This window comes from Pleurodeles waltl, chromosome 9 (genome assembly GCF_031143425.1).
Source record: "Pleurodeles waltl isolate 20211129_DDA chromosome 9, aPleWal1.hap1.20221129, whole genome shotgun sequence".
In the NCBI taxonomy this organism is placed as follows: Eukaryota; Metazoa; Chordata; class Amphibia; order Caudata; family Salamandridae; genus Pleurodeles; species Pleurodeles waltl.
This window is the reverse complement of record NC_090448.1, coordinates 423,423,356-423,443,512: the sequence shown is the minus strand read 5'-3', so window position 1 is coordinate 423,443,512 and position 20,157 is coordinate 423,423,356. Positions and strand designations below refer to the sequence as shown.

General features: G+C 42.1%; 1 protein-coding gene across 2 annotated transcripts in view; it reads right to left on the bottom strand.

The window, feature by feature from the left end:
* The window catches only part of PLD3 (phospholipase D family member 3), a 292,670-nt gene that overhangs the window by 229,300 nt on the left and 43,213 nt on the right, over positions 1-20,157 (bottom strand). For both annotated transcript variants that reach the window (XM_069207231.1, XM_069207232.1), the window contains 2 exons: positions 2,615-2,688; positions 643-711 (listed from right to left, as the gene is read on the bottom strand). In XM_069207231.1, the coding sequence (XP_069063332.1) occupies positions 643-711; positions 2,615-2,641 (96 nt within the window). In that variant the 5' untranslated portion in view covers positions 2,642-2,688. The remainder of the gene's footprint in view (positions 1-642; positions 712-2,614; positions 2,689-20,157) is intronic.

The window sequence follows — 20,157 nt, the reverse complement described above, 5'->3', positions numbered from 1 at the left end:
CATTTTTTGTCAACATTTACCCAGGATACTCCAGTCACCCTTTTCCACTTCCCTTTTCTTTTTCTGTGTACTACGTATTCCCTGTCTTCTCTTTTTCTCTTTTTCTATTTTTCTATTTTTGCCCTTTGTCGGTAACACTTATTTCACTCATTTTCCCTTGCTCGCCCCCCCTTCCTCCCCCGTTTTATTTTGTGTCTCCCTTTATCAAATACTTGGAATTCTTTATCTTTTTAAGTATAGAATGTTTTTAAGTTTTTATTTTTGGGGAACTGTTACTGTTGAATTTCAAAATTACCGTTCTGCAGTGATACCACAGGAACATCTCAGCAAGTGGCTGTCCTCAGACCATCCCAAAGTTCACTCCTCTGGTACAGGAGTCATAGACCACATCAAACTTCACATGCAGAAAGTGTGGTTCAGACTTCCTCATGAATCTCGGTCAAGGCTGAAGTAGTGTTTGGATAGGCCCTTAGGTAAGTCGGTTTGATCAATTTCATACCTTTCCACAATCATGGACCCCAGCAGAACCATTTCAATAGCCTGGCAACTGACCGGAAGATGCCCCGTGTCACGATCACCAGTAGGAGACCAGAAATCACAAAAGCATCCCTATACATTATGTTCAACTTAAATGATCATTACCGTCAATGCAAACGCATTCTCTGAGGCAGGCACTAGAATTACTTCATCCGGTCCCTCCACTTTTTTCAACTGAAAAAGAAAACCAAATAACTGAATCACTTTGATGTCTCAGAATAAAGGAGATAACATACCCAATGTCAAAGACCTTTAACGTCTCAAAGCAAACCAAGTAAACAAGACACAAAATTTAACATACACTTGCAGACTGAGGGATGATGCATCAGAGGGATGATGCAACAGAGGGATGTAGATTGGATAGATATGCTATAAAAATATAGTTTTCAAGCATGACGACCTTCAGCAATGCTTTACTTCCTCTATTGACAGCAACTATCAGAGCTTTTGTTCCTCTGAAGGTCACAGAGAGAGGAAAGGGTACCCTTTGATAGCACTCTATCCTGTCCCCAATATGGGCCATTTTCCTGAGACTGGCTCTTTGACATTATGCTTCATAGCAGCCCTAAAAACCAAGAACCAGTTCCTCCAACCCCCCACCTCGCCCCCCCCCCAAAAATGAAAAATGAGCAGCCCATGCATGCTCTATCAAAGCATTTCAGTCTGTAAAATGGTGGTGTTCAGAGAGCAGGGCAAATTACTTAATAAGAATGTAAGTTGAAAAGGAATATAGGTTAAACAAATATTATGTGGAGTCGGGCAGAAGAAGACGGTGCTGAGACTCAGGTCTCGGTCTAGAGTGGCATAGTGGGATTAAAACTATGGACTGGAATACATCCCAAGCATCTGCCAGTGGCTGAGGTTATTTAAAGCATTCCTTTTATCACCTTGTTGTTTATTGCAGAGGATGCCCTAAGTGCACCGGGTTTGCCCTATTGTGGGTCGCATGTTCTCTGTGACATTCAAACCAAGCTACATCTCACTAAGTAGACCGAAACCAGTCTGTGGTTGCCTGTGTTCCCCATCTGGAGGGGACTTGTCTGGGCTTTTGGCCTGGAGTGTTCCTACTAGATATTGTTCTCCACTGAAAAAAACAAAGGTTAAAGGGGTGTTCCAATTAGCTGAAAATGTCAGTTAAAAAATACCGTTTTAAACAAACAAAACCAATGAAATGCACCAGTTATAATTATCTCAAGTACATGTAACTCGTGCACATAAGTAACTATAACTTGTGCCTCCGCCTTGCATAGTTTTTTTTTGTGAATAATGTATTTCAGATGTTGCAGTAATGGTATAAATGATGTCATAGAACATGTAAGGTGTGACGTAACATAGGAGGTAATTAGCAGTACAAGGTGAGGGCTCGAGTTATAGTTACTTAGGGCACGAGTTACAGATGATATATAGATTTATATAAATATATGCCATTCTTTTGTAGAAAGGTAGCCCCGGACCCAGCACAGCAGCTTCTACCATCGCGTCAAACATCAGTCACTGTAACAAAGAAAGGTCGATGTCCAATTTCAAAGATTGCCAAGCGATTTAATTCAATGACATAACTGCCAATATGCTTGTCCTGACACGTTTCGGCTGTACTGATAAGCCTTGTTCACAAGTGGGAAGGAATCTTTGTAAAGTGACCACATGCTTTAACTGCAAAATCATGTGACCTTGTGGTTTTTAATCATACAATAACCAAAATGTACTGAGGAAAAAAACAGCACTCGGAATAACATGAAAAGGAAGTATAAATCGTGGAAAAACAGATGCATAGGTGAAAGAACAGCACAACCTTTGTGTCATGGGGGAAGGGAAGAGGAGTTAAATGGAGTGTCCTGTAGGCCTCCTGTTTGCAGCTAAAAGATATATCAAGTTAGTGAATCCTTCACAGATGATCGGGACTGGAGAGTGTTTAGGAATGCCTCATAACAGTGTTGGCTTTATAGCTGCAAATGTAAATTAACAAATCCTCAATATTTCCCACTTGTGGGCTTTATATACCACTACTAATGAAAGAAAATGGTTTCCCCTTTTAATTAAAGACATTTTCACTCTTCTTCCTTTGATGGGCCGTTACCTGTTTGTAAGTGATGGTGGGTTTCATGGTGGCAGGTGCCTTTAGCCAGCTGTTGAGGGGCACGACGAAGGAGCCTAAGAGAAAGCATAGGTATTTAAGGTTAAGAAAAGTCAACATCACCCATTTTCACACATTGTCTTTTCTTCTATATACATGTATAATGCTCAAAATCAAATTTATGACTCAACATGTTAAACAACTATAAAATGAGGTATATTGCACAGTCTCAGCTTCTGCAATATTATAATTTAACCTTTGAAAGATTTTCTTTAATGCTTCAACTTTATGTACATATCTATGCGGGGTAAAGAACACAGCAAAACGCAAACACAAATTAATCTCAATTATATAATATAGGAAACTGGGCTTTTGCTGCAGTAGTCCCCACCACTTTTTGCCTGGTATTTGTTGCAACTTTGACTGAAGTGCACAAAGTTCTCGCTAACCAGGCCCCCAGTGCCAGTGTTCTTTCCCCAAAAACAAGATAACTGTGCAATTATTCCACAAATGGCCATACCTTTAGCCCCCTTGTAAGTCCCTAGTATATGGCACCACAGGTACCTAGGGCGTGGGTACTAAACAGGATTCCTAAAGGCAGCAACACAATGTGCCACCCTAACAGATCCTGCACCATACTTATGCAAACTGCTAATTCAGGCTGCATAAAATGGTGCAAACACGACATGGCACCCAGCCTGTGTGCCATTCCCACTGAAACTGCATGCAATGTATGTAAATCACCCCTATAGCAGGGCTTTCAGTCCTAGTGCAGGGTGTGTTAATTATGTGTGGACATAACTGCCTGAGCAGATATGACCCTCCTATGTCTTTGTTGATTCTTGAGCACAGTAAGTGAACAGGGAAGCCATTTTAAATGCATGTGGTGGAGACTGATAATTACAAGTTCCCCAGCTATATGATGGTATCAAACACCACGCATTAATAAACCCACACTGATTACAGTGATGGCTTTATTAATGCATGCACCAGGAGGACAGCTTAGAGGTGTCCCTGAAAAAAACCTACCAGCCTCCAGTGTGCTGACTGAATAGTCCACGCCAGCCTGTCACAACAGATGTGTTTCTGTCCCCCAAGAAGGTGACCAATGCCTGAGCTGGCAAGAGGGGTTTACACCTCCTCCAAGCAGGATGGCTAATAATCAGCATACTAAGACCAGAGTTGCCACCCCCAGCCCTGAGGCCCATTTGGCACCAGGACAAGAGGGAAGATTAGCATGTCAGGGGGTGTGTTACACATTCAGGCTAGTCATAGCCCTAAGGTGGGCTACCTGATGTGAACACGAAATTAAAAAATCCACCATACTGGTTTTGGTGGAAATAGGCTCACTGGGTCAGGGTTATGCCCACTCCCTGCAGGAATTGTTCATATAGGGGGATGTAGTCACCCTAAAGGTAGGTAGCCCATTGGCTACTACCCAACACTCCCCTTAATGCTCTTAAATTGTAATATTTAGGAGGCATCCCTGATACCAAAAACTAGATTCTAAGAACCTACGAAGGTGAAGGACACTAAAAAGCCGGCAAAAGCAAGAACTGAGGAGCAGCAACTGACTTGGTGCCAACCCTGCTGGCCTGCCTGCTGAACTCAACAACTGCACCAACATCGTCTTGTCCTGTAGCTGTTTTGCCCTAGAGAAGCCTGGAAGGGCTGCCAGCACTTCAAGGACCAATAGCTATCCCCCTTGGAGCAGAGGAGTTGCTTCTCTGCAGGCACCAAGAATCAACCCAAGAGTGTTGGGCGCCCAAAAACCTGACACTGAAAAGCACCTCTGCACCTGAGACCGTGTCGAGGTAGGCCAACAGGGTCCTACGACCCTCAAGAGCTGAGCCCCCTTAGGGGTTTGGCTGGACTCGTTCACTAGTCCCCCTTTGCAGCCTGTTTCTGTAGGTTACCCAGATCCGCAAGTGTCTACTTAACGGGTCCCCGCAGGACAAACACCCACTGCACACAAGCTCCCCAGCGCAAGTTGCTGTGAACCAACGATGTGCCTGTCTTTCCGAAACCCCCAAGACTTGAGCCCCTGTTTGGGTTTAGCTGGACTGGTCACCCAGTTCCCACTTGCAGCGTTTTTTCCCCCAGGACACTTTCTCACCGAAGTGAATGGGACACCGATGCTGTAACACACCTCTGCACAAGGGTACCCCACTGCCTCCAGTAGTGAACTCTTGGTGCTGCCTCAGACCCTACCTCATACTCATCTTAACTCCAGAGGACTAGTCCTGTAAGTCGTTGCTAAGTGTCGGTAGCAGTATCTGTTTCTTTCCCAAAGGATAACATTAGGGCACCCAACGCTGAAAAGCACCTCTGCGCCCAGACGCCCCAATGCCTCCCAAAGTGATCTGTTGGTGTTGCCTTGGACCTTGCCCCATACTTACCTTAGCTCCACATCAACAGTCCTATAAGTTGTTGCCAAGTACCCATATTTAATATATGCTTCTTTTCCCATGGGATAATATTACCACATTAAAGTCAATGCAAGTGTATTTGATGTATACTTCATAACTGCTAACTTAAAAAGTGCTAACCCAATAACGAAGTTCTTGCTGTTCTAAAATATTTTTTTTAAGTTTTATTTTTCTAAATTAGTGTGGATCTCCTAATTCAGTAAGTGTGTCTCATTTATTCACTTCCTGTATGCAACTAATGTCTACTATTCACCTTTGTTTAGCCTCCACTGCTTGACCACACTGCCGCAAATGGAGCACTTAGAATTTTTAAAGAAAGGCCTGTACACTTCTAAGGGGATACCTGGACTCTTTACACAGCAAAACGCTTTTTGGTACACTATATAAAGAGCCTGCTTTCTACATATAATGTAACCTAAACTTTCCAAGTATGGCAGTCCTTTTACTTTCACAGAAGAATTCAATCCAAACAGCACGGCTTTATAACATTTCCATTATTTCAACATCCTCAATCACTCCCATGACCTCCTCCCCCTTTTTGTTCACCTGTACTGCTTTGAAGAGGCCTGCGGGTGGAGTGAGAAGTATCATTTTCACAAGATCCGTATATATTTTGGATCCCTGCTGTTATCATCTAACATTCCGAATGTATAACTCCCCCAACAGTCCGTGATATTATCCTCAGACCATGACAGAGTGCTCAACAGTCTCCAAAGCGCCCAAAAATAACATCCAGGGAGCTGGTAAGAAAACAGCAAAAGCTGCTACCACCCACCAAATCAAACAAAAGCCAATTCACTCCCGCCCCCCATCTACAAGACAGAATAGATATAATACAGCACTGTCCTGCATACATTGGCCCACCTCAGGTGTGCACTTGTTGTCCTTCAATCTCAAACCTCTGAACTTGATTCCTCATCCAGGCTTTTGTGTTTTGGAGCCTCTCTTTCCACACTGTCTGGCTATCCATCAGGCTACCTGTTCTGTTTCCTTCAAGCCACTATCCCCTCCTCATCACTCTGTGGCTATGATTTTTGCTCCAATCTCGGTCTACTGAATGTCAGGCCAGGAGGCTAGACATGGAGGAGAGTGTGGAACTGAGAGAGAGTGGTTGTGTTTAAGCGTTACATAATTTGCTATTTTTTCATAAGTTATCTCCACACCACACTCGTAAATTGTTCTTTCTTTGAAGGCATAATAACCACAGTCACTGAAACATTCTGTCATTGCAATGTACCAGAAACAAAAAGCTAACTCTGAGGCATGGAATCGTAGTAAATAGTCCCACTACAGTTTCAAAATTAAGATCATCAAAAAACTTGCATCTTCACAGTGGTACATAACATAATACGTGATATAAGGCAACCTGTTTCAGATGGGGTCATGAAACCTTAACAGCCCTACTTGATATGAGGGAAGAGCTGATTCATGTCCTCCAATGAGAGCCGAAGGGGCAGGCATTAGGGTTCAGCTAGACTGCTAGCCACCTTGGATACTGTGTATCATTAACCACTGATAAAATGTATGTTAAAAGGTAGAAAGGAGTAAGGGAAGCTCCCTTGACTAGCTTACACCCTTGATGGGAAACAGAATACAGTGTGTCAAGCTGAGCATCTTTGTTTCAACCACATCACATAGCACCAGTGAAAGGTGTCATCACCTTCTCCAAGGCTACTTACCATTTATATTGGATCACGTATAAGCATTATTCAGAAACATCACCCTCCCTTCTACTTCTCTGACAACACAAAGTTAAACCTAAGACTAGGGGGCTCTTGCATCAGGATGCTTTACAATCTAGCACAAAGAAGTAGAGAGCCAGATGAACGGGAGCGGGCTCGAGCTCAGTGGGAGAGAAACTGAGGTGGTATGAGTAGGTAGTAAACCATAATCCACATTAGAAAACTTGGTGGGTCATTTTGGAACTATCATGGTCTCTAGATGACAGGCAACCCAGCAGTAAAATCCAGTAATGTTCTGTTTATCCATTCTAAGGAAAATGATATCGATCTAAAAAAAAAACATATGACCTTCATATAGTGAGGACAATAACAAACTTGCATATGATTACCGAAAAACGAAAAAACACTTTTTGGGGCCTTTGAAGGTAACAGATCAGCTGTCTCAGTGAGTGTGGAATACAGATATCTATTATATACTTAACTGCAGAAGTCAGATCATATCTCAGAGGCTAGGAGGCACCTGCACTGACTAATGGTGCACTCAAGGTTTGATGTATAACACTTAAGTACGTCCATGGCATGACGCACGGTACCTGCGTGAGAAGGTGTGCTCTTCTGTTCCACAAAGATCAGTTCAGCACCTACAGAGAAGGTAGTTGTGCAGTGTGCTGAATAAGCTGTATTCGTTCTGACTGTGACACAGAAAGCATGAGTAGTGGGGGGGGGGGGGGAGGAGAGGGAAAGTGTGTGTGTGTGTGTGTGTGTGTGTGTGTGTGTGTTGTGAGAGTGTGTGTGTGTGTGTTGCATATGTAGAAAGGTAAATACTTTAAAAACATCCATTTGGAAGCCATATGTGGCCATCTTCTGGCACCTTGGGCGTCGCAAGTTACTGCTGCTGACAGCGGCCAAGGAAAGGCAGGTTTAGAGGCAAAAGATTCAGGCATTGTGGCTCATGCCTTTTTAACCCAGAGCACGGATGTTCTGATGGTCACAGGCCGTAGAGTGCCCAACTTGACCTAATACCCACACGAGGCTTGGAATGACCAGCGATTGCCTGGCTCTACTCTCAAGCAAGCCGCAGGTCAGCTGGAAACAGTAGATCCAAATCTTACATCACAAGAACCACTCGCCCATAGGGAAATGAGAAGAATTTCCAGGTCGTAACCCCAGCTCCATCAATCCGCTCATAACTGTTTTGCAGATTCTCTCCTTTAACAATGTATATAGATAAGAGGACCTAAGAGACAGGGATTAGAGGACGTGTTCCTGGAGTACACAGGAAGGGAGCTCATGAAAGATTCAGGCATTGTGGCTCGTGCCTTTTTAACCCAGAGCACGGATATTCCGATGGCCACAGGCCGTAGAGTGCCTAACTTGACCTAATACCCACACAAGGCTCGGAAGGACCAGCGATTGCCTGTCTCTCTGGAATCCTGAAGCACTGAGAAGGCATTAGTAAAGACAATTCATACTGGGAGGGTCCTACAACACACAGAGGGCAGACTTCAAGGATGGTCTTCTGCAGCAGACAGTCCTCTAAACAAGGCCCTTACTACTGAGAAGGTACTGCTAAGGCAAGTAGGCAGGTCCCATGATTTTAAAACTTAGAGAAAACATTAGTAGAAGAAGCAAACACAACTGCAGCTTTCTAGCACAAAGAAGAAACTTTTGGAAAACGTTACCACCATCCAATATTCAAAAGTACTCAAAGGGCACATATAGAAGAAACACTTAGAAACTAAGTACTATAACACTGAAGCTACACTTCTGGAAGAAGCTTTAACTGGTGTATTTTCCAAATGCTTTGAAGCCTTTGCTGGGCGTAATGGAAAGATCACACGTCTGCAGTCCTTTAGTGCTTGCAATGCATTTCTAGAAGAAACTCACACTGCTGCTCTCATCTTTCAAATGGCTGTGAAAGCAATGGTGCTGAAACAACTTTGAGTGGGGCGCTGCCATCAATGTTACATCACCAAAGACCTCAAGAGTGAAAAATGCAAGCATCACACAAAGAACAACAGTAGCAAATGAGCCACGACCATTTAGCATGAGTGTGGTAAGGGTGTGGTACGTAGCTGGTGTGTAGTATTTTCAACCAAACTGTGGAAAATATATAACTAAAGAAAGCATGATGGGGTAGCACACTAACATTTACCAACAGCACATTTCAATTCAATTGGCTACTAAATACGCACAGACACACAGTCTTACTGATAAAACTATCCTGTGCACAATTTTACTGATAACACCACATTGCCCACAAATGATATTATGTGGAAATCCAGTTCCAGCAAATATTTCTTATTTACCCATCACCAAGTTGTGACCACTCCCATTCATCTCTTTCATTCTCTTGTGGGCTTCCCTTTCAAAAATCACTTGATATCACTGGTAAATGCTTGATGTTTGTCCTGCCTTGGGGCAGTTTGGTTACCGCCTTGGACACCGACCCCGTTACTGAGATAATTGCAGGATTGCAGATATAATTCAGCGTGAGAAAACTACTATTTTCTTTTGGCTGTGCTCCGTAGCTGCCAAGGTGCTCACAGCGCTCAGAGCATGAACTCGATCAGCGGAATCATTTTTACATTTTATGCACTCTGATATGCTTAGTACACGTTCTTTGCAGGAGGCATATTAACCCTGTGCGCTACCTTATGATGATTCCAAGCTTCCACTAGACAAGAGTACCTTTTCTCTCCAGAAATAACATAAATTGCCTGATTTATTTTGAAATTTTTACATTACATGCATTTTGTGATTTGCCTTGTACACATTCTTTGCAGCAGGCACATTAACCCTGTGCACTACCTTATGATGACTCAAAGCTGCCACTAGACAAAAGTACATTCTCTTGGCTGCCCTGGCGCTCAGAGCGCGAACTCGATCCGCAGTATTGTTTTTACGTTATATGAACTCTGATCTGATTAGTACATGTTCTTTGCAGCAAGCATATTAACCCTGTGCACTACCTTATGATGACTCCACGCTTCCACTAGACAAAGGTACCTTCTCTCTCCAGAAAGAACATAAATCGCAAGAGTTATTTTTATATTTTTACATTATATGCACTTTGTGATTTACCTAGCACATGTTCTTTGCAGCAGGCACATTAACCTCCTGCGCTACTTTATAATGAGTCCAAGCTTCCACTAGACAAAAGTACTAGAACATTAACCCTCTGCGCTACCTTATAAACTTTCACTAGACAAACGTACATTCTCTCTTCAGAAAAAACATTAACCAACAGAGTTATTTTGACATTTGTACACTATATGCACGCTGATCTGCTTAGGACATGTTCTTTGCAGCACGCACATTCATTCAGAGACTTGTGCTTTATTTTTATAATGTGCTACAAGCTGGAAACCAGCCCTTGGAGTAGTATCAATAGATTGATCAGCTCCCTAGTTCGATGCGTGATTCGCTCATTTAGTTTATGTTCCAGCTTTGCATTCTGAGACTGTTAGTTTTATTTTTATAATGTTATACAAGCTTGGTGTAGAAAGCAGAAACCTGACTTTATGAACTACATATTTTGAGTCTGTGAAACTTGAGCTGTGTGGGAGTGTTTTTATAAAACCTCAAAGAGAGCTTACAGTTGATTATGCTGTACAATGGTCTGTATTTTGTAACTAATATTTCAGTTCAAGACTGACTGAGGATCCTATCATGTAGGTTGGCTCTCCTCAACTGCCCCGCTGGCAATGTCGCCTGTACCAATTGCCAAATAAATGTGTTTTCCACCTGGGAGTAGTCTGTGTTTTAAGAGCCTTGTTTAAGAAATATTCCAGTAGGCTTACCAACCCTTTAGTTATATGCAGGGCCACTGAAATTATGTGGCAGAAAGAACCAAAATATGCGGCTGGGTTGACCAAGTAATGTGCCAAAAAACGTCCAGTTACGCCTTTACAATGCCAATAGCCCCAACTCAAGTAAATGGGAGACCTATTGCATTGCAAATGCTTGTTATGCTTTCCTAACAGCTGATGTAGTTAGGCATATTTGTAAAGTTCATCGACAGATATTAAATTGTGTTGTGTGTTAGAAATAATTTGATCTTCCCCCCTTCAAAAATCGGGACTCCTCATACCGGTGTCATTACCGGATACAAAGAGCAGGGGTAGGTGCAAGAGGAAGCCTGGTCGACTTCGGCCCCGAACCGAATATTTACTCGGTTCTCCGGAACGGGGTGTGCGTGTGGATTTATAGTTGGATTTAGCAACCGATCAGGGCTGCCATGGGATACCTTTTCTATTTACGCTAATGCCTGCAATTCGGTGCCACTAACTTAGATCCTGCCTGACTACGGCCCTTTAGCCTACTTGTAAAACCATTGTTTTGTGTTTACTCTGTTTGGTATGTATGAGGTTTGATAGGAATATTTTCTACATACCTACAAGGCATCTGCACCTTGGTGGGAGCTGTCAAGTGTTTTATTATACATTGGAGTCGTATGAGTTACTACTTTATCAAGATGAAGTGTATGTATGATTTATGTCAGTGCCGCTAACCCGAGCCCTACTTTGTTAAGACGCCCGGGCCCCCTCATAAAACAATCACCCGATCTAGCTATTGATTTATAACTCTGATGATGGGGTTGATTTATACACACAATGCACTCGCCCCTTGGTGGGAGCTGTTACTAATCGTGCGTGGTGAACATGATTTTCAACGCGATGGATTCATCCCAGATTTTGTTACATCTCGGTGGGAGCTGTAATTCGTTTAGTAAAAAAAATAACAAAAAATACACTTGTGATATACATAAACATTATTTTCGTACAGACAGCACTCTCTTCACAATGATGGCATTAAGGCCCATGAGCCCTGTGGATGGGTATCATCCATGTGATAACTGACTGTACTATGAAGACTGATAAAGGACATTACATGAGTTAGGGATAACATGATATACGACCTAATGATAGACTAGAGGTCTATTTTCTGATCACTCAGGTTATTTTTATACAAACTTTTTGAGCCCCATAATACCAGGAGATTAAATTATGGATATACGATAACTATTTATTCTTCCCTGCACCCCAGACATGCTGATTATTACATTGGCTGGACCTCTTAGGCTCTACGCTACTCCTGTTGGGGCCCATCCTTTAATATGAGGAGGGTAAGACTCTCAGCCTTTTTCTATTTAGAAGTGTTAATTCACATGCCACCAAATCACTGCTAGGGATTTTCACTAGTGTTTTGAAGAGACACTGGCATGCTAATTTGGCACTATACACTGTTAAAATGTTGTGTTCTTAATTTTTTCTTCTTTTAGGTTCCTGTGCCACAAACTTCATCTCATTTAGCAGAACTGTGAGGTTTAGGTTTGATATCATTTTTTGAGGTCCTGACAAATGGCACTAAGTTCTTTATAAACTTAATTTAGCGAGAAACATGTTGACCTTCTCAATTTAGGCAGTGTAGGGATTTCCAACTCTGCCATACATGTACTTGATCCCTAGATTAGAGGGCTCACAAACATTAGATACTACATTGAGAGTAGGGTATGATAGACATTATCCTTTCTTCCCCTTACCCATTTTGTTTTCAATCTTGAAAGGGGCCCATGTTTTCAATAAAATACTTCGTTATAGGTTTCTTCTAGTCAATTTTAACAGTCCATCTCACCAATCCCACACTATTGCATTCACCTATGGCAATTCTCTTCAAAATATCTCTGGTAAAGAGCCCCCATGAGGGGCCCGTCAGACATTGCAGTGCCGGTCTGACGAGGAGCAAAGCCCAGTGTTAAAGCATGTCACCAATTGGTGAGTGAGGGCTCTTGTTCCTGATATAGGTTATCCACAGGGACCATTTTAGATCTCCCCTGGATCAGGGGATGATCTATATTAATTTATTTCCTTTGGAACTGTGCAGCATTTTTTCTGAGACTTATATGTTAGAAATAATTTACAGCCTGCAGCCTTTCCTTTCACACTCCGTGTACCCCAGCAAGATTGTCAGTTCACTTTACAAAATCCTCTCACTTTGCAGTCAGAGAGAATGCACAATAAACATGACGAAATAAAAACTACATTTAAAGGCATCAATATTGATCATTCATATTCTGAACCCCATTATGGTTATTTTGCGGGTGCTGCAGCACCCCTCAAACCCCTACTTCCAGTGCCTATATGTGAAAGACTAAAAGCCATGTTACTTTACCTATGTGGCTGCTTTTTGTCACTAGTTTTAATTTCTGCTGCTACCATCATGCAGTGTCTCTCAGACGTCTGTAGAGAACCTTTGCTCTCAGACTCTCGCCCAATGCTAACTGGCCAGGATGCCCTGGAGGATGGGGACGCGGGTCCCCTAGAGAGGCCTCAGGCTGTTGTTGCTATCCTGGCTAACTACTATGGTTATCCTGGCTAACGTTTAGTAAACTACTGAAAACGAGATGAAACCGGAGTCCAGAATTCAAGCATTACACAGTATATACAACTACACAACAATGGAAAACAGCATAAAATTACTCCTACCATACAGACATCAAAGTTTTAAAATGCAAAAGCCTAGACAGAAAATTGGATGTACTCAGTAATGATACCGAACTAGACGTCTGAGTCTGAAAAAAAAAATGAAAAAAAGGCATTAACTCTATAGACAGGTAAACGCAATTTAAGAAACCATTTGGACAATGTGGAACTAAGGAAAACCACGGAGTCACAGATCACATATTAACCAGTATTAGTGACATATTTTCTTGATTAAACTGTTCAATTGCAATGATTTAATGAATGGATCAGTCATCCACAAACACAGATGTGGAAAAGAGATACGCTTGATGGACTGTACTACATGGCTGACCAAAGTTATGATTTGTTTATTTAAATTCCCATGTGGGAAACCTTTTGGTGGGACAATCATGAAGAATGCTTAGTACTGGAATCGTGCAACATAAACCCAATATTCGAAGAAAATATATTTTATCTAGTTTGTCAAGGCACTTCTCAGAAGGTAGTCATACTGACACCCAACAGAGAGTACAGGGTTTGTGAGGTGCTTAAACCACTGAACAGAAATAGTAATTCGATGTCCAATCTTATCCAAAGGGGGAGTTGATGGAATAGCACATTCCAAACAGAGTTCAATTTAGGAACTATCGACAAACCAAACGTTAAGTGTTCCATCTGAAGCTATTTAATAACGAACTGAAATAGTAAACTATGCCTAAGATTACATATGCCACAACTTGGGAGGGACATTTTAACAGTCTGCTTTCATTCTTTATTTGAATCTCAGGAACTGTAAATTCGAATCTAAAAATATTTTTGTAGTTGGACAAAAAGATTGTTTTTATGAAAGTCACTTTTTTATCCATATAGCTTTTATACATTGTTGACGATCATGCATTTTCTTGCAGAGTTGTAATTTTCGCCCTATTTTACTGCACATTGAAAGCCCAAGTTACAGGCTTGGGTTTTAACACTCAACTTCAGTTCAGGTAGTTTCTCCATGGTAGACAAACGGTAAATTGACGGTCTGAAGTGCTGGTATGAGATTCTTCAACTAGGTAGCAGGGTCTGACTTTTTTTTTTTTTTTAAATCAGGTATGACAATATTTTTACTGTTTACAAATACATTAATGGTTAATGAATCATAAAAAGTGTGCCCATTTAAATAAATCAAGAGACTTTTTTTGTTTGTCTTTAGAAACTTGCAATCCTACTGAAGAAGGGATAATTTTATGGCGAAGCGTTGACGTTCCCTTGTTCCAAACAAGTGAGGATGCATTTCAAATTATGTAATTTGAAGAGATCATAAAACTTACCAATACATTTACAATTAAAATGGATTCACTTCCAGAAATAGTGTGCCGCAGTTATTTTATTTGAAATAACGATAATAAAGTGAATTGATGATTTCCCTCAACAATATTTTGTAAGTTGATCATATCATTTTGTGTTAGTACTCTACTCATATCAGGGTTAGTTTTGGAGGTTTACAGATGTACCAGAGTAAGGTACTGAACTCAGGAGGTGAATTTGAATGGGAACACAGAAGCTTATAGGCTGTCCTTTCACCCTGGCTTTGTACATTTCATTAAAAGGACAAGACTACAGCAGTTTTTTAGGTCGAGCCTACTAATAGCGCATGTGCTATTTCCAAGACATGCTATATTTAGCCTATGGGCTTTAGCCACACCCACTATTCCAATTCGTTCTTTGTTGTGCTAATCTTAAATGCTTCCTGTTTATTGGTGCATTTTTCTAAATGCCCTCCTTTGTGTGCTTAGTTCCCTCCCAGGCGATTTCACTAACATAACATTTTTGGCCATCACACAATGGTCACTCTTCTTTCTGTTACAGAGTGGGATGGCCCTCCTCCCGTATGGGCATTGCAGCCTCGGTGTTCTTTTTTGGTTGTCTATAGAAATGTGTTCACACCAAACCAGTGAAAATACAGTGTTTAGAAAGGCACCAAGAGTTTCAGGTTTAGTTTGTTATGGCGCTCGGTTCTTGGATATGTCTCTCTTTCTTTCTCTACCCCTCATTGTACCTCTACCCCTCTCTCCTACTCCCTTTACCCCTCTCTCTACCTCTACTCCTCTACCTCTCTACACATCTACCTCTATCCTCCTCTATACACATCTACCTATACCTCTCTACCTCTATTCCTATCTCTAGCTCTATCCCCCTCTCTATTTCTACTTCTACTCTTTCTCTACCTCTACCCCTCTTTCGCTACCTCTGCCCCTCTTTCTCTACCTCTCGAACTTCTGCCTCCTCACCTCTACCTCTTTACACCTCTCTACCTCTATCCCTCCCTCCCTCTCTACCCAGCTCTCTCTACCTCTACCCCGCTCTATCTCTCTGCACCTCTACCTCTCTCTCTACCTCTTCACACCTCTCTATACTTCTCCCTCTCTACATCTACACCACTCTCTCTACCACTACCTCACTCTCCACACCTCTACCTCTGTCTCTACCCCTCTACCTCCATCCCTCTACCTCTCTACACCTCTCTTTCTCCCCCTCTCCCCCCGTGCTTATTGATTCTGATACAGCCGGAGGTTGTATCTCATTCACAAAGCATATTGGTAGTCTAATATAAGGAGCTGGCTAATGCTCTGAACACAGACCCCAACCGTCCTTTAATATTTTCGATGTGTGCGAGTGTGGCATCACACACATATCTAGGGGTGTTTTTTTCGTTTGTAGTGGCAATGTGAGATGCTAAATAAACGCAAAAATAGTGCACTCACATTCAAAATGTGCGACCTATTGGCTATGTCAATGCTTGTTTTGTACTGGAAGACCTTGATCACAATTCTTACCATCTGGGGGCAGACCGATATGATCAAAATCATGGGAAGCTGCATGCGCAGAGCTCAAGTTGTACTAGGCTATGTGTTTTAAGTTCAGCCAGCCTTGGTTTTGTCTATGCATTCTGCTGCCTGCAGTTTTGAATTTATAAATAGGAAAAACAAAACTACAATTACCAGAATGCAAAGTTGTAAAAACAGGAATTTATGAACTTCACACTCCAGGGATGTGACATCTGGAGATCCCTTGGAAAGTTTTACATTGTGTGAATAGAATGAATAATTTTAATAGAATACATTTCAAAGTGAATTGTTTCTACACACTCACAACTTTGAGGCATGTAAGGAAATGGAAACGCAGGTAAACACAATTTATATTTTTTGTGCAAATTTCCTTTCGAGTTTGTGACTGGTTAGCACGTGCGTCATTATAAGGAGGAAAGTGCACTGGATTTTCGAAATGCAGTAAGTTCTTACACTTCGTTTAGTAGTCATTACATCTCCACTTTAGAACTTCTTTGATGTCATTTCTACACTTCTTTGTAAAAAAAAAAAAAATGCAGCGAGTGCAGAATAAAGGAAAAAACTAACATAAGCTCATCGTTTGGATGTTGATGTTTGTGCCTGTGGTCACACTAAAAAATAATCACGCAAGGGCTTCCTAAATTCTTGCAGCATGTGCTCTTCTGACAGACAAATGTAAGTAGCTCCTCTACTAACCATGTGACGCTTTGAACTTGGGTTCTTCGAGAAAGGAGAGTGAACGTAATGTCGTGATAAAGACATTTTAAAAACTGCTGCTTTCATCGAAAATAGTTCTTCTCCCATATGCCACGTGCACCGACCTCACGTTTCAGTGCTTCGCCCTCGCTGCAAGCGGCTCCCCGCAGCATTGCTCAGCTCAGTTACACAACTTAGCTTGGTCTTGTGACTCCGACAGTCCGGTCACGTCACATGACGCACAATACAGCGAGGAGCTATTGCAACACCACAGACACTGTGAAAACTTTCCAGCAGGCCCGTGCAAGAGTTACAGACACACTCGTGAAATTTTGCATTCGCCTACCCTCACACCATATCGTCAGACACCACGTTTCCAGGCCTTAGGTTTAATTCGACGAAATGTATTAAGGTAGTTGTAGTCCTGAAGTGACTACATTGAATGCAATACTCTGACCTAACGACACAGATTTTCGTAGTAAAGTCCAGGGATGGAAGCAGGGTGTACTAATTTGGAACAGGGCAGCAACTCTGCCCCCAACCTTCAGTTTTACCCCCACCTTCCACTTTCTCCAGTGGATACAACGTAAAAAAATAAAAAAGTACAGAGCAGAACTGACAAATACAACTCACTCGCGAGAGCTCAGCCAAGAGGTATGTATGGCTTAGCCATGAGAACAGAAAGGAGAGCAAGGCCTACATAAAAAAAACTATTTAACATTCGTGTTTTAATTTACTGTATTTGATTACATTACTGCATTGAGTGACTTTTCTAAAAGTGAATAATTTCTGAACATAAGCTTTCATACAAATTCTAATAAGCATACCCACTCTCAAAAGTGCCTTGAGAACACTGTCCGAGAGAGCCAAGAAAAAGTTAGTGTATTATGCGCCCTATATAAATGTCCACATGAACTACCTTATCTTCGTCTTAACCACGTGATTGAGTATTTTTTTTGTAGCTCACACGCTAAAGTGAATTAGTTCTATAAGTTTGTAATTGTGACAGTCAAACAAACTGAAGCACAGCCAGTGGAGGACAACAATGTGTCTAGGATCATACAATTTGGTCAAGTGAGGAAGCCACATCTTGTACCCAGTTATCCCAGTCACAGGTACAGCAATTCAGCGCGAGGGCATCTCATGCACAATAAGACTACCATTTGTGGTTAGTTGTTTTCAAAAGCTAAATAAGCTAAAGAAAGTCAACTTGAAAATGACACACCCGAAGCTAAATCAATCTGATGTTATGTAAAAATGTATCTAGATAAATGTCAGGCAAAGCTACTATAAGGTAGTCTCTGAGGCTGTCACGAGCTCAAATTAAAGGCTTATCGGCACATACAAAGCAAGGGAGCCAACTGCATAACTAAAAGTACACAAATGTAGTTTTCAGTGATAAGAAGTTGTGTTATGTTGCGTTATGTTAGAAGGCTTGGAAGAACGGGACTTCCCAGCGCTGGCCCCGGAGGACATACAAAACTGCAAAAACTGGTACGTAATGGGGCTGGGGAGGGCTAGAAGGAAAAGAGACAAGTCTTAAGAGATTTCCTAAAAGGCAGAAGATTCTGGGTTTCCCGGAGGAAGAGAGGGAGTGAGCTCCAGAGAGAAGGGGCCAGAGCATGGAAAGAGCAACCACCGGCTCTTGCTCTCCTGACTCGGGGAACAATGGCCAAGTTGAGATGGCTGAGTGCAGGTGTCAGGAGTGCCTGTAAGGAGATAGGAGACTGAACAGGGTAGGGCCCCCCTGGGAGCGCGGGGTCTTATGGGTAATGCATACAGTCTCGAGGTGAACACACTTGTCCACAGGAAGTCAGTGCAGCCTGTGAAGAAGACCGGATGCAGAGTAGAATTTGAGGGGGGAGAAAGGCAGCCTAGGAGCCACATTTTGGGCCAGCTGGGGTCTTTTTGTGACCGATTTATTAGCTCCTAGGTACAGAATGTTTCAGTACTTTAATTAGGACAGATTTACTACCTGAACAGTGGTTTGTTGGGTGTGTGTGTCAAAAAAAAGCTCAGAATGGGCTTAAGACTTCTCAGAAGTCCGAAGCAAGTATCACTTGCTGATTTGGCATGAGCCTCAAAAGCCAGGATGTTATCCATCCAGTCTCCTAAATTTTTGGTGGATGGCTTAGGCTTAGGGAGAGTACCAAGGGAGGAAGGCCACCAGTAGCCACTCCAGAAGTGGACATATTTGCCTAATAACAGTACTTCTACTCAGGTGTAGACAGTTGTTTACCCACTCTGCCACCGCAAGCAAATGTTTTTTAAAGTTGGTCATGTCTTGTGTGGAACTTTCAGAGAGTGAAAGAATGAGCTGGGTATCATCAGCATACAACACCAACACAAGCCCCGAGGATTTAATGACCTGTGCCAATGGTTGAATGTTGAATACGGTAGGGCTCAATGAAGATCCCTGGGGACATCATAGTGTAGGGCATGAGGTTGGAAGCCTTGAGGTGGAGAAATGACCTGAAGGAGCACCCAGAAAGAAAGGAGGCGAACCAGGACAGTGCGGACCCACCTATTCCGATGTCCTGTGAGCATAAACTTTTGTGAGACACTGTCAAATTTGGCACTCAAATCGAGCAGGATCAGGCAAGTTGCCTATAAAGCAACAGCCTGTGTTAAGATGTTGAGGTCAAATATCTCTAACCTTTCAACTTAAAGAAAACAGTTACAGGAGATTCCCAGCACCTTAATGGAGTCAATTACACCAGTTAGCAAAACAATGTGGTGCCATACAGCTTACTCATAAATTACAAGAGTTCAAAGAGATGGGTTTGGGACTGCAGCACTGCTTTGTGTTTATACCTTTAAGTGCTCGTCCTTAATTTAAAAGCACTTTCTATGTAATACATTCCAGGACAAAAGCATGACATACTGATACAGGATCAAGTACAAAGTAGTTGCCAGCTGGCATTTGTAGAGTAGGATAACGTATTTTTTTTTTATTTCCAAAAGATTACACAGAGGAAAGTGGGCAATACCAAGGTGTGCTGGGTTCGGTTCTGAGATTGCTAGACTGTCCCAGGCAACAAGACGGAGGCAGAGCCAGACGTCCAGCCAAAGTAGGGCCTTGATACTCCTTGTCGCTTTCACCTACAGAAGATTTTTATTAATGCATGCATTTATTGGACTACTAAATAAAATCAATGTGAATGAAGAGCTTACATCAGGGCATGGTTGAAAGTTCAGGGTCCAATGGACAGTTAGGGTAGGCTGGTGGCTAAATAGCCAGAGCTTCATAACACTCGAATGACCAAAGATTTTGAGTATGCAAAAGCTTGAAGGTTGGTGGTAGGGCGCCAATTATTCTGCTGTTGAATTAAGTCACATGATGAGATAAATGCACCACTTGAATATGTGTGATTTAGTTCCTTGCTGATATAAATAAGTGATGGGGTGAGGACCATGGATGAGCAGAGACTGTTCCACAGC